General features: G+C 54.5%; 4 protein-coding genes across 4 annotated transcripts; 2 read left to right on the forward strand and 2 right to left on the reverse strand.

Annotated features, from left to right (window-relative positions):
- Nucleotides 1–1,700: 1,700 nt before the first annotated feature.
- On the reverse strand, nucleotides 1,701–5,215 carry CDEST_08546 (Putative Pterin-binding domain, 7,8-Dihydro-6-hydroxymethylpterin-pyrophosphokinase, HPPK). Its single transcript, XM_062924705.1, has 3 exons — nucleotides 4,036–5,215; nucleotides 3,635–3,843; nucleotides 1,701–3,581 (listed from the first exon to the last, which is right to left on the reverse strand). Exons 1-3 carry the CDS (start codon nucleotides 4,615–4,617, stop codon nucleotides 2,615–2,617), a joined length of 1,758 nt encoding a protein of 585 aa, XP_062780756.1. The 5' UTR covers nucleotides 4,618–5,215; the 3' UTR covers nucleotides 1,701–2,614.
- Nucleotides 5,216–5,484: 269 nt separating this feature from the next.
- Nucleotides 5,485–7,232, forward strand: CDEST_08547 (Putative nitronate monooxygenase, aldolase-type TIM barrel). Its single transcript, XM_062924706.1, has 3 exons — nucleotides 5,485–5,751; nucleotides 5,849–6,110; nucleotides 6,198–7,232. The coding sequence occupies exons 1-3, from the start codon at nucleotides 5,496–5,498 to the stop codon at nucleotides 7,042–7,044; spliced, it is 1,365 nt and encodes a 454-aa protein (XP_062780757.1). The 5' UTR covers nucleotides 5,485–5,495; the 3' UTR covers nucleotides 7,045–7,232.
- A 472-nt stretch (nucleotides 7,233–7,704) lies between these two features.
- Nucleotides 7,705–9,787, reverse strand: CDEST_08548 (Putative Arf GTPase activating protein). Its single transcript, XM_062924707.1, has 5 exons — nucleotides 9,563–9,787; nucleotides 9,347–9,482; nucleotides 9,103–9,290; nucleotides 8,347–9,061; nucleotides 7,705–8,293 (listed from the first exon to the last, which is right to left on the reverse strand). Exons 1-5 carry the CDS (start codon nucleotides 9,632–9,634, stop codon nucleotides 7,956–7,958), a joined length of 1,449 nt encoding a protein of 482 aa, XP_062780758.1. The 5' UTR covers nucleotides 9,635–9,787; the 3' UTR covers nucleotides 7,705–7,955.
- A 191-nt stretch (nucleotides 9,788–9,978) lies between these two features.
- Nucleotides 9,979–11,049, forward strand: CDEST_08549 (Putative mitochondrial import inner membrane translocase subunit Tim21, tim21 IMS domain superfamily). Its single transcript, XM_062924708.1, has 4 exons — nucleotides 9,979–10,330; nucleotides 10,402–10,586; nucleotides 10,637–10,691; nucleotides 10,742–11,049. Exons 1-4 carry the CDS (start codon nucleotides 10,058–10,060, stop codon nucleotides 10,928–10,930), a joined length of 702 nt encoding a protein of 233 aa, XP_062780759.1. The 5' UTR covers nucleotides 9,979–10,057; the 3' UTR covers nucleotides 10,931–11,049.
- The last annotated feature ends 2,367 nt before the right edge of the window (nucleotides 11,050–13,416 follow it).

Raw genomic sequence — 13,416 nt, forward strand, 5'->3', positions numbered from 1 at the left:
CTAGTTTCAGTTTGAAATATATCTAGTATTTCGTGCTAACTTGAGCTTTTGGAGCCAATCGATCTCAGCCAGTCTCGATAACCATTGATTCACCAAGGCGTCGAAGCATGGCAGAAACCTTCATCCAAGGTCACAAGTCTGGAACCATCTGGACCTGCCGACAAAGACTCCACTTTATCGAGCTTCTTGACCCGCTGTCTGAACATAAATGGGTAGGTCAATGAGGCCAGACACGGTTGATATAGTGAATACAAACGTCGAGATGCAACCTGGCGTTCCACCCTGATGGACCTAAGATTTGGGGGACATTGTACCTCAACATATGGACTTTGAGTTCAGGAAACCCGGCTTTGACGTCCCGATGCGTGTTCCATTACGAACTTGAGCTTCATCGCATTGCTTCAATATTGCAGACTGGCCGTGTTAGGGTAAGATCTGCCATCAGTAGAAGTTGAAGACAATCGCAGTCCATGTAATCCCCGACTTAAATCAAATGCATTCTCATCATTCTACTGGTATAAGTAAAGCTGTTGCATGACATCTGATATCGCATTTCGTCGCAACACATTCGTACAATTCAGTCTCTTGCTGCCAAAAGCTTCCCAAAATCTCATCCTTCGTTCAAGTGACTAATCGCCAGAATACCACATAATTAACCTACCTCAGGACAGTAAAAGGGGCAAAAAAGAAGAAGATCACAGAAGACAGAAGCGATGCGTCTCCTCGCAATCGTCGTGCTCCTCGCCACCACCCTCCTCGTCGCCCTACCGCAGGTCGTGCAGGCCGGACCCCTGGGCCCGGCCATCATCAACACCATGCCGAACGTCATCATCGAGCATGGCCGAGCTAAGCTCGCGAAAAAGCTTGAGGAGATCATCGAGAGGGAACGCAGGAAGAAGGTGGAGACGGGGAAGGACGAGTGAGGGGGTCTAGGCGTGAGCTAAGGGATGATGGGCACGGCATGTTTTCGTCGTCGTCATCGTCGCTGTTTCGTGATGGGCTTGAAAGTCTGATGGTTTCTGGAGTTTACCATTTTATATCCAATTTGATACGAATGGCTGAACTGAACCGGACGCCAAAAGGGCGTTCTATGTGTAGCAGGACTATCTTTGAAAGCACATTTCTCCGTTGTCGAACTGCCCAGGAACGTCGTCATCCTCGTCAGAAGCTTTTCGGTTTCCGAATCAAGAGCAATAACAGGCTACTGCTGGTTTTTGTTACACATTCTCCATAGACTTATGTCATTGATAGTGATAGCTTCAAATATGAGAGAATACCCATCAGCCTTGCCGCCTCGTGCAACTTGGATATTCGAAATCACAAGGGCATGTCCACGCATTTGCCAAGGAAGCAAATCAGCAGAGTAAGATGAGGAGGCACTTTCTCGCTCACGATCATATTTAACTGCATTGATCCACGGATGTTGAATTACCATCGCTGTTTCCCACACTCAAAGACCGTGGCATCTAGAAACCTTTTAGAACCTCTGTGCCCGTAAACCCCCTCCTACCCACCAATATTTTGTTCCCGTGTTCCGATAAGGTCTTGGTATGAAAATAGAGTGACGACTAGTCAACAGACGTGGTCAACAAGGTCAAGAGGAGAAGAGGTAACAGCAACGGTGCGATGGAGCTTGTGAGATAGGATCGACACAGGCTGCGCTCTCAAAACCGGTGGAGCAACGCCACTGCAGATGAAAGTCATGTTCACCTTTCTGGCTATCTTGCAAAGACAAGGTCGTGCAGACCCTCATCTATAATTACCTAGAGAGCATCCATTGCATCCATTTCGCTCATCACCCCTTTTCAGTTCCACCTAAGCCTTGGCCCAGCTCCATCCACTTTCCAGCAAGACCTCAGCCAAAAATCCCTCCAAACCCGAGTCCATCGATCAAAAACCAACTCGCCGCTTCAAACGCACCAGTTTCAAATATCAATCTTGGCCACACGGAGACCGGCCCGCGTACGCATCATGCAGTATCGTCACATCGCGACGGCCGCACTCTTGCTACTTCTCGCCACGTGCGCCCAGGCAGACCGCCGTCATAAACTTCTCTTGCAGAAGTTACTAGGAGGAGGCCCAGGTCCCGACCCCGCTATGGTGCGGATTCTGGTCCCGCCGTTAAGGGATGACGGGACAGTGGAATGACGGCTCAACAAGCTGGCGATCGAGTCGATCAAAGGGGGAAGAGCATCGCCGCCGCGGGGGGCCAAGGGGAGTTGTGCCCGCAAGGGAGGAGGGTATACGTGATCGGTTTGAGGATGATGGCCGTTGGTTGCTGCCAGCGTTCGCGCCGCGGGGGGATACTCGACCTGTCTGTCCCCAAAGCTTCTTTTGATAGGTCGGTGTAAAATTGTGGTGGAAATGCAACCATCGGCCTTGGGAAGATCAAATCTCTCCATACGACACTCTTACTTCCGAAACTCTTTATGCTCATTGTATGCATAGCTGCATAGTCCCAGGGGCTCTCTAGCATTGAATACCCTGTTGAACCATTTCAGTCACCGTCCATCTTTCGTACGATCGGATAATTTAACCATCCTGGATGCCAAACGCTAATGTCTGTGCAAGTATTGTTCAGTCTCTTAAACCTTTCATACCTTCCCACGACCACTTAGTGCCTGTAGATAGCATCCGCCATTTTGACAATCTGACACATCTCAACGGCGTCGTGAACCCTCACAATGTCCGCGCCGCCCTGCACGGCCGAGACCACTGTGGCCGCCGTGCCCCATATACGCTCCTGGGGCTTCGAAACGCCCGTGATCTTGCCCACGAAGCTCTTTCTGCTGGAACCAACCAGCCAGGGGAAACCCTCCAGACCAGGCCATGAGCGCAGCTCATCCATGTGGCGCAGGATCTCCAGGTTCTGAGCTCCCGTCTTGGCGAAGCCTAGGCCCGGGTCGAGAATGATGCGCCAGCGGCGCACGCCGGCCTCCTCGGCCTCGGCGACGCGGTCGAGCAGCTCGCGCGCAACGGTAGGAATTAGGCCATCCGGGTAGTCCGTCAGTGAGTTCATGGTGGCGGGCGTGCCGCGCATGTGCATGAGACAGACGGTGCGGTTGCTGCGAGCCATGGCGCGGAACATGTCGGGGTCGAGCTGGCCAGCCGAGACGTCGTTGATGATATCGGCGCCTGCAGCGACGGCAGCCTCGGCGACGGATGCGCGGTATGTGTCGACGCTGACGGCGACCTGGGCGAGTTCAGGCAGGCCGCGGATGAGCTTGATGACCGGAAGGACGCGGGCCAGCTCCTCGTCGACGGGGACCTCGGGGCGGCCGGGGGCGGTGGAACAGCCGCCGACGTCGATGATGGTGACACCGGCAGCGGCGAAGGATTTAAGGGTTGATACGAGGTTTTTGGAGTTGTGGACGCCGCCGTCAGAGAAGGAGTCCGGAGTGGCGTTCACGATGGCCATGACGCTGGTTTGGCGGCTGGAGGAGAGGGAGGCGAGCGGGGGCCGAGAGGCGGAAATGGGGGTCAGCGGTGAAAGGGGCGCCGCTGACGGGGGGAGCTCGTTGAGGTAGTCCAAGGTGAGTTTCCAGGGGTTAGAGGCGTAGAGAGGCTTCTCGGGGATGAGTCTGGTGGGCGTGAGCGGGTGACGGTCAAGAGGAAAAAAGCAGGGAAGACGTACTCGGCCAGGGGTCGCAGGACGAACTCCCTCTCGGGAATGCCGATGTGAGGGACGGTAAGGCGAGGGTGCTCAACCTTCTCGTCGCCATACAGAAGGATGTCAAGATCAATGTTGCGCGGGCCCTTGTTGATGACCTTCTGGCGACCCATTGTACGCTCGATATCCTGCAGCTCGTCGAGAAGAGCCAGAGGTTCGAGTTCAGTCTCAACCTACATCGTCCCATCAGCGCCAACAAGACAAAGAAGAAAAAAAAACCAAACGATCGGATGAACTCGCATGCTCTCTCCAAAGGAAAGGCGAAGGGACGAAAAAAGAAAGAAAAATAGAATAAGAAGAACACGGATAGGTGTACATGAAAGGCAGCATGAGTCACTGGTGAAGCATAGGGATCGATCACTAACCTCGCAAACTCCATTGACGAATCTATCCTGCTTTAGAACGTACATGGGCTCCGTCTCCCAGAGGCTGCTGGTGCGTTTCACTTTGATGTTACGACAGTCCATCTCGGCGCAGGCCCGCTCGATCCAGGCAACACGGTCGCCGAGGTTGCTGCCGAGGGCGATGTATGCGGTCCTCGGACCCTTGGGGCGGGGGTCGGCGCCGGCGGTATCACGGGAGCCGCCACATCCACCACCACCGCCGCCGCCGCCGCCGCTGCACGCGCACCCGCACGCTGACCGGGTTTGGGCGGCGCCGGCGGTCATGATCGGCGATGGGATGCGGCGGGCTGTGGTGGTTGGGCGAGAAGGGGAGCGGGTAACAGGGAGAGTGGAGGAGCCCGAACAAGTGACTCGTGAGGCAGTGCGGGCTGTGCTGGAGCTGCAGGTGGTCATGCAGGATGCCGATGGTGTTGTCGTGACCTGGAACCGGACAAGTCGCGGCGACGTTAAGGCGTGGCGGTGCGCATTGTTGCTCCGTGCTAGGGCACACGCTCGTGAGAAGAGGAAGGGAGAGTGGCGGAGAGGGACTGGGGGTTTCATCATGATAAAGGTCGACGGCGGCGGCGCGCACCCACACACACACACACACGCGCGCACACCCAATATGAGTTTGTGGTTGAGGGTCACCGAGGGAGAGAGAATATTTTCTTGCAGCCAATGAGAATAGGGCGTTGTCGCGGTGGTCCCCCTTGCTGTCCAGCGTAGTGCTGCTTAGGTAATGTGAGCTTGACGGAGGGAAGAACAGGAACGTGTGATGGCGAACGGCGAGTGGCGGATTTGGAAAGGCGTATAAAGTCTGTAGATCCAACAACTGTACCAGTATAAGCGCACCCTGTGTCGCTGTGGGCTGTGTGTAGATGTCGCGATTGCCGCGATTGGGATAGAAAGTTATCTGGTTGGGCCATGACACGATTCGAGCAAACTTTACGAGCTCATTTCCAAACGTTCTGGAACAGGTTGCCACGGGCTGTTGACTCGGCGCCCGTGGCACACTTGCTGCAGCAATGACACGCTGTCTTCTGAGTGTCCCTCGAGGTGAGTTGTTGGTGGAAGAGGGGGAAAGACGAAAAAAGGGGGAAAGTGACCGTGTCCCGAAAATGAATGGTTGAGACGACAAGAAACCTCTCTCGCTGCATTGCAACTTCTCCGGGTCGAGATGTCCCCCCACCCCAGGACCGAGGTCACCGGTCCGAATCCGACAGCACTTGATGAATCACCGGCAAAAACGCACCACCGGTTTGTGCAGTGTACAGCACAAGTTATGCTTTCTCTGTCGCCGCCTTGTGAAGATGCCCCGCTTCCGACTTGGAACTGGCCCTCGGTATCTTTCTTCCCCAGATCCACCCCGCTGAACTTGCCCGCCTTACTTGAGTAGGCTTAGCTGCTGAGGTCACAGGCGAACCTCGGTACAGCAGGGGCGCATGGCAACGCTACTCCGCCCCTTCTTCCCCAGAAACCATGCTTCCTTTGATGCCGAGCGCTACGACCACCAGAGCCCTTTAAACCGCCACTTGCCAGATCTCGTCTCATCGCCGGCCCCTTCTTCTGTTCTTCCTCCTTCGTCCACCTGTTTCCGTACCCATACCCGGATTTCGTTGTCTGTACAGCTTCGCGATTCAATACCCAGCCCTTTAAGCGTCAACACATCCAGCAAACCAATCACAATGGCATCCCCTCGTAAGTCAAGTCGCGCCCCGGACTCTGCTGTCACATGCGATTCGCGACCACAGATCGTTAGAAGATGCCGCCAGCTGACGCCTTTCCGCGATAACAGAGCAGATCCGTACTCCCATCACCGATCTTTTCAAGATCAAGCATCCGATCCTCCTCGCCGGCATGAACGTCGCCGCTGGCCCTAAGCTTGCCGCTGCCGTTACCAACGCTGGCGGTCTTGGTGTCATTGGCGGTGTTGGCTACACACCGGACATGCTGAAGGAGCAGATTGCCGAGCTGAAGGAGTACCTCGACGACAAGAACGCCCCCTTCGGTGTCGATCTGCTTCTTCCTCAGGTCGGCGGCAGCGCTCGCAAGACAAAGTAAGCTTTCTCCTTCCTGGGCACCCCAGCCAGAGCATCTGTCGCATTTCTCGACTATCCTGTGAGACTAACCACCTGCCTTCCCAGCTATGACTACACCAAGGGCAAGCTTAACGAGCTCGTCGACATCATCATCGAGTCAGGCGCCAAGTTGTTTGTCTCTGCCGTCGGTGTTCCCCCCAAGCACGTCGTCGACAGATTGCACTCTGCCGGCATCGTCTACATGAACATGATTGGCCACCCCAAGCACGTTCAGAAGTGCCTCGACCTCGGTGTTGACATCATTTGCGCCCAGGGTGGTGAGGGTGGTGGTCACACCGGTGACGTCCCCACCACCGTCCTCATCCCCGCCGTTGTCGACCTTTGCAAGAACCACCAGAGTCCTCTCCTGAAGGGTCCCGTTCAGGTGATCGCCGCTGGTGGTATTCACAACGGCCAGCTCCTGGCCGCTTCTCTCATGATGGGCGCTGGTGCCGTCTGGGTCGGTACCCGCTTCATTCTCACCGACGAGGCTGGCGCCCCCGAGGCGCACAAGGAGGCTGTCCGCACTGCTGGCCATGATGACAACATCAAGACCCTAATCTTTACCGGCCGTCCTCTGCGCGTTCGCAAGAACCCCTACATCGAAAACTGGGAGACGGAGCGCCAGCAGGAGATCAAGGAGCTCACTGCCAAGGGTGTCATTCCCTATGAGGCTGACCTTGACAAGCTCATGAACTCTGGCGACAGCGAGGGCGGCAGCAGCGGCGGCAGTGACGACAACGCCTCCGAGGTTGACATCGATGACGCGCTCGACCAGTTCCGTCCTTTCCTCATGGGCAAGGCTGCCGCCGTCTGTAACGAGAAGAAGCCTGCCAAGGCCGTCGTCGACGAGTTCGTTAACGACGCCGTTGCATGGTTGCAGAAGGGCAACAAGATGATTGCCAAGCTGTAAACCTGTAAAAGCCTAATGTTTTTTCTATCACGGTTTGGTCGCATCGTTGGACGGCGTCAGGGTGCATCCCCACTCTGGCGTCTCCCTGGGGCCTGGAGTTTTAAGGCACATGTTTTGTATATATCTCGCACGATCTAAGGACGAACGTTTGCTAGCATACCATGAATGATTTACTCTTTTTTGTTCTTCTTTGTTTTCTTCTATGGATGTGTCACCCAACCCTCATGTCCGTGCTCCAATTGAATTTCCACCCGTGAATCGGACGGCAGTGCTAACACCGGCTGCCTCGGCCTGCGAGTTATCGTCGCATTCTCTTGCGCCCATGTCTTTCTTGAGTTTCATGCAACGTGGGAAATGCAGTGGACCCTCGAAGGGGCTGTGGAGTGGATCCTTCACATGCTTTCTGCCGTGCCACCAGTGAAAGGCCGCTAGACGGGCAATGGGACAGATGGCGGATAACCCCACCTTTTAGGAGCAACTACAACCCAAGAAAGATGTTCAGAGTGTGCTCACCATAATATCAAATCTATCCATTCGTACTTATGTATTACTGAAAACAACAAGCAGTTCAGTTTCGTCACTCCCCGTCGCCGGCTCTGTCTGTACGGCTCATATGCTGGAAGCGTCCAAATCAAACCACCCCTTCACGCATCTTATCCCCCTTCCCTACCCAACCCGAGATTTCACTAATAGTCCATGGCACAACGCACAAGGTATCTCTACTCGCACCCGCCTAGCGTTTTTCAATGTTCCCGTTCGTTCCTCTTCTACCCTTTATGACAGGGCCCCCAGAACTGTTATCCGTCCTCCAATGTGACGGAGTATGGGACGCCTCTCTCGGATCGTTGTCGGCAAGGAAAAGGAGCCACACCGACCCTGTATTTCTAACTTTCTTGTCACATTCACCCCGCTCAGCTTCCAAGGTAAGCGCGGATAGCGCCCTGCAGCTTCTGGCTGGCCTCGCCTGCCAGCTGAGTGAGGTTCTCGAGGTCGTCGCCAGCCGTGATTCCGAATCTGCGGATGAAGTCCTTGGCGGCGCCCTCGAGGTCGCCGTATTCTTCCGTGGGCTCGTCCTCGGGGCGACCGAAGTATGCATTGGACGAGATTGAGGTGGCACCCTCGAAGCCTTGCAAACGTCCCTTTGCCTCGGCCTGAGCGTTGGGATCGAACGAACCCTTGCCGAAGAACTCATCAGAGGAGATACCCTTCTGGGTGCCAAACTTGCTACGAGCGTAGTTCTCACTGTCATCTGCCATGTCTGTTAGTCGTGTTCTAGGATCATGACGAAGTCGAGCTCCTTACCCTCAGTCTTGGCCTTGATGGGTCCAACGGAGCCGAAGCCCCCGGTGCCGGCCTTCTTGGGTGCTGCCGCGCCCTTGGGTCCACCAACCTGACCAAAGCCCAGTCTGGCAACACCCATGCCCAGGCGCTCCACCTCTGCGTTGGACTTCTGGCGGGTGTGGCTGGAGGATCCGTAGCCGCCCTGGGGGCTGGCAGGGGTAGGAGCTACGACGGAGTCCGCCTTGGTAGCAGCCTTCTTCTCCTCCTCAGCCTCAGGGTCATAGCCCAGCTTTGCGATGCGTTCGGCCTCCTCCTTGGCCTTTTTCTCGGCCTCGTCGAAGTCGATAATGTCACTAGTGACCTTCTTAACGCCAAGCTTGGGTGCCTTCTTGGCACCGAGGATGTTGGCCTTGCGGGGAGCGCCAGTGGCGGTCGTCTTGCGAAGGGCGGCAGAGGTGGTTATGCGGCTGGCAGCAGGCTTGTTGTCGGCTTCGGTCTTGGCCAGAGGCGAGGAAGATCGAGCAACGTCCTTGCCGGCGCCATTGTTGGTATTGAGGAAGGGGGAAGGGGTTCGGCCGACAGTAGGAGGGGTTGCTGTACGAGAAATGGGAGGGGTGGGCTTCTTGATGGACGGCTTGTCCCAGGATGAGAAAAAATCATCGTCGGGCTCGCCAGCGGGGGTCGAGGTGTCGGCATCGGGAGCGTCGTTGATGACAACCTCGCCAGGGTATCTAGCCTATCAGCTGGTTTGTCATCTAGACGAGTTATTGATCACACATACTCTTGGGCGTCCCTTGCCGCGCGGCGCTTCAACTCGTCCTTGTACTTGGTCGCAGCATTGGATTGGTACTTGGTCTTGGGGTCCTTGCTGTTGAGAGCGGCGGTTCCTCCGTTTTGCTGGAAGAACTTGGTGGCCGACTCATTGCCGCCGACCTTCATCAAGCGCAGCTGATCCCATTGCCATTCTATCACAGTGGTCAGTCAAGGGAGAGAGGTAGGAGCATCGCAGTCGGATACATACGGTCGAGGTTGGTGGATCGGACGAAGGAGATGTGGACACCAAGGTTTCGGTGGTTGGATGAGCAGTCAAGGCAGAGGTAGATGCCAAAGGGGACTGACGTCCAGGTTGGATACTTGGCGCCGCAGTCGAAGCAGATCTGTCATGCGCAATGTTGTTAGCAGTGAACAGCAGCCAAAGTCACGAAAGGGGGAGGGCACGTAGGGATGTTGGGCATACCTTGTTTGCAGGCTTAGTCTTCAGTTTCTCAAAGATCTTCAGCGACTGCTGCTTGGAAGCAAGGGCAGCCATGGTGGTGGTGTGTGCAACAGCTCAGTAGCGTTTTGGTTGTCCGGAAGTTGAAAGCGCAACCTGCTGCGATGTTGTAGGTCTGATGAATGCAGACTGCGGGTATATGGGGGGATGCGCAAGAGCGTAGCAGGGAGCGGAGTTAATTGAATTTCGTGTCCAAAAGTTCAGGAGGCAGTTGCCGCCCTTCGGTGAAGTGGCATGTAATCAGAAAGCTAATCCCAATCCGGCTAGTTGTCTTTTCCCCACAGTGGACTGGCAGGCTAAATTCTGCCAAGGGCGGTCAAGAGGCTTTTGCAGAGCTCGCCCGGCCCAGCCAAGCTCGTAGTACCGCATGGGAGCTCCAGCTTTCGACTGCCGAGCTCTTCGAATAAACCCCCCCTCTTCCTGCCACTGCGGTTGTACGATGGCCGACGCCAAACCGCCATGATAAAGATGAATACACGTGCGATTAAGATTAGCGCGCCTACGAAATTGGGTCTCGGGCCTCGACTACACCCCTTGCTACTCCAGAGAAGCTATGCGACACAGACAGGTCTAGGAGCGACCTCCGCGCCTGGGCCGAAAAGGAAAACGATTACGCCCTTCAATGATAATGGATCAATTCCTTGGTCACAACTTTCGACGGGAGAAAAGGCGGCTAGGGCAACACAGCAGAGCTTCAACTTCGGGTTGATTCTGGCTGGTCTGGCAGTGACGGCAAGTCATATGGCACGACCTGTTTGTTACCCCGCGGCGACTCTTGGCTGACACTTGATGCGATGGAACAGGGCGGAGTGGTATACGTTCTTTGGTCGGACGTGATATCTCCGGACAGCAAGACCGCACATTTTAACCGCGTCGTCGACAGGATCAAGAGTGATCAGAAGTGCATAGAGATGCTGGGAGACCCCAAAAAGATTTCAGCGCATGGAGAGGAGACAAACAACAAGTGGCGGCGCGCTCGCCCGATTGCGTACGTCCTAGTCGCGAACTGGAATAGTTACAATGGGCTAACTGGAGCAGCTCGACTATCAACACTGATTCAAGAGGTCACGAGCACCTGCTGGTGCACTTTCACGTATGTTATCGAGCGCCCTCCAGCTCCACCTTGCGCTAAGAGTCTTCTAGGTCGAAGGACCCCTCAACAAGGGTGTGGTATACCTGCATATGGTCAAAACGCCAAGCTCCGGCGAATTCGAGTACAAATATCTTTACCTCGATGTACGGGGCCACCAGAGATACTACCTGGAGAATGCGGATACTGCGACAGGCATCGGAAAGAAAGGGGTCAGGTTCCTCGGGATCAACTGGGGCTGATTGTAAGATGGATTAGGATTATCAGACGGGATGAAGGCCCATGGGCATTTCCCCAGTGTTGTAAGATAGCAACATCCACACCAGGGGATGAAAGCCGTGTATTATATTGATTCATTGGTAACAGCCATGGGTGGGTGATGCCTCGTTGTGTCGCCAGTCTTCGTTTCTGAACTTTTCCCAACGTATAAAGACGAGTACTTCAGGGATGGGACCGGTCTTGTAGGGATAGTTAACCCAACTTCAGTCTTCTAGGCATGCATTTGACGCCACGCTTCAGATCTGGTCGAGGGTTGACATTTCGCCAATGCGACGTCAGGTACCTCACAGCAAAGTTGTCTGGATCGGAGCCCTGTGTGTCTGACTTGCTATTTAGCAAGTATACTGCAGAAGCTCTTTGGGTCCTTTGTCAGTATACCATATACCCTCTTCGAGCGAGAGGCTCCGGGTGGCTAGACCTACAGTGCCCGCTCCTTGTTTACTCCCTCTTGAGCCTTCGACTTCTTGAACAATCATTTGTTTACACCGCAGAAAACAGATGCATGAGGCCAGTTGGCACGCTTGGTTTGCAGTTCGATTCAATAGCCATGGTAGACCATCTTCGGGCGCTCATCTTTGGCACTCTCACTCTTATGTCAAGCGGCCAGAAGGCGACAGGACACCTCTTGCAGATGGTATGTTTACATGAGGGGCCGCCTCGACTCTTTATTTCACGGAGGGCTCAAGGGTCTGCCCGGACTTAGCCAGCATCACAACGTAGTACTCATCTATCAAATATCTTGAAGAGGCTGTACCGGATGCCAGGACTGGAATTCTATGCTCCACGATGGAACCGACGGCCTTTGAAGTATCGTATGCGGCCTTTTCGGGATTTTGTTCTGCAAACCATTGATTCGAATTTACTGGGACAATCTCTACTTCTCGTGTCCCGACTTTGTGTATTTTCGGCCTCACCATCGCGGGAATTGTCATTCTAGGAGTCGACAGAATCTTTGACATGGATGGACAAGTTTATGAAATGGCCAGAAGGGGAAAAACGCTTTCGAGGAAATAACTGACGGTTGAGTTCTATCAGTTCAACAAGGGATGAAACTCTCAAGTCAAGAAACCGAGTTGGCCGGAGTGTAATCAGTGTCCGCGCTCCAGGTTGGATGAATTCACTGTCATACATGGACCACCAGCCCATTCCTGGAATATTTTCGATGGGTTAGTGGTTTACAGCAATCCTTGGATTGTAGTACTGGAGTTGTGTCTGGATCGGAGGCGCGATAGACACCATGCCTCCCGTGTCTCAGCGGCCAGGAAACCGCTCACGGGCTTGACATTTCGCTGCAGTCGGTTCAGCTCTCAATGGTAACACATCATTACATCCCTTCTCACAAGACTGGAAGCAAAGTATCATTTCATAATCCAGGAGGCTGAATGGCGCCATTCTCGGTGAGGATACACTTATTCTGGAGGTGGTGAACCAGTGACATATGCGTATAGTCTGGCTCTGGGCTTCTGCCAACCTATCCCGAGTTTTTAACATGGCGAACCCTGACGGGTTGGCGGCAGGAAGAGACCAAAAATAGGGAGATCTCCGGCCAGCCCTCTATATGATTGATCTGGTAGGCTTTGACATGGTTTCCTTCCAAGCTCCCCATCTCTACAAGACAGTTTCTCGTGTTCAGAAGCGTGGGCCTGATGATTTCAGACCAACCTTTAAATGATTGATGTTTCCAGCTATAGTTATCCGAGCAGTAAAGAAGTCACCAGCCTTCTAACGACAAGGCCAGTTTGGGTCACGAAATTATTTCACGGGTTCAGGACGTGGTCGACACCGAATATCACTGATTGCCTGCACGGGATTCCTCCAGATACTTCACGTCACAGAATGCTGATTGAGCCAGAACTCCATATGCTGACCTGATCCTTCAGTCCGCGAAAGAACAAACCTGTATCCGGCGCCGCCAGAACGCAAGCGTCAATAGCGAAAAAGATCAACTCCTGCACAAACACGTCTTCTTAGCGACCGGATAGTGCTACCCGGCGATGATGATGATGTCGCTCACCAAGACTGTGAAGCGGCGTGTAAATCAGCATTCCCTTCGGGCCGGAATGCCGCAAAGCCGGCATCATCACCTTGGGGGAGGCGCAGAATGCATCCCGCACGAGTTTGTGACGGGCCGCGGGACGTAGGCCCCGGGAGATCCAAGATCGTGGAGAGTGCAGATGCGGCTCCTGACCGACTTGCCAATGGACGTTTCGGTGGTGTTGTGGTGCAGAAGGGCCGGTGAAAGACTAAGGTATGTGGCCAAGGCGGTCCCTCTTGAGGTCGCACAGGTACACAATGTGTAAAAGGCCGGTGAAAGACGCCTACGAGAGAACACGCGGGGAAAACTGGGGAAGGCTACATGGCATATGGGACGAACTCCTGTTGAGGGTGTAGTGCAGTACGAGTATCACACCATGTGTGTACACCGGGGCAATCGAGCTGCTTGGCCGTC

The sequence above is a fragment of the Colletotrichum destructivum genome, chromosome 5, assembly GCF_034447905.1.
Source record: "Colletotrichum destructivum chromosome 5, complete sequence".
In the NCBI taxonomy this organism is placed as follows: domain Eukaryota; kingdom Fungi; phylum Ascomycota; class Sordariomycetes; order Glomerellales; family Glomerellaceae; genus Colletotrichum; species Colletotrichum destructivum.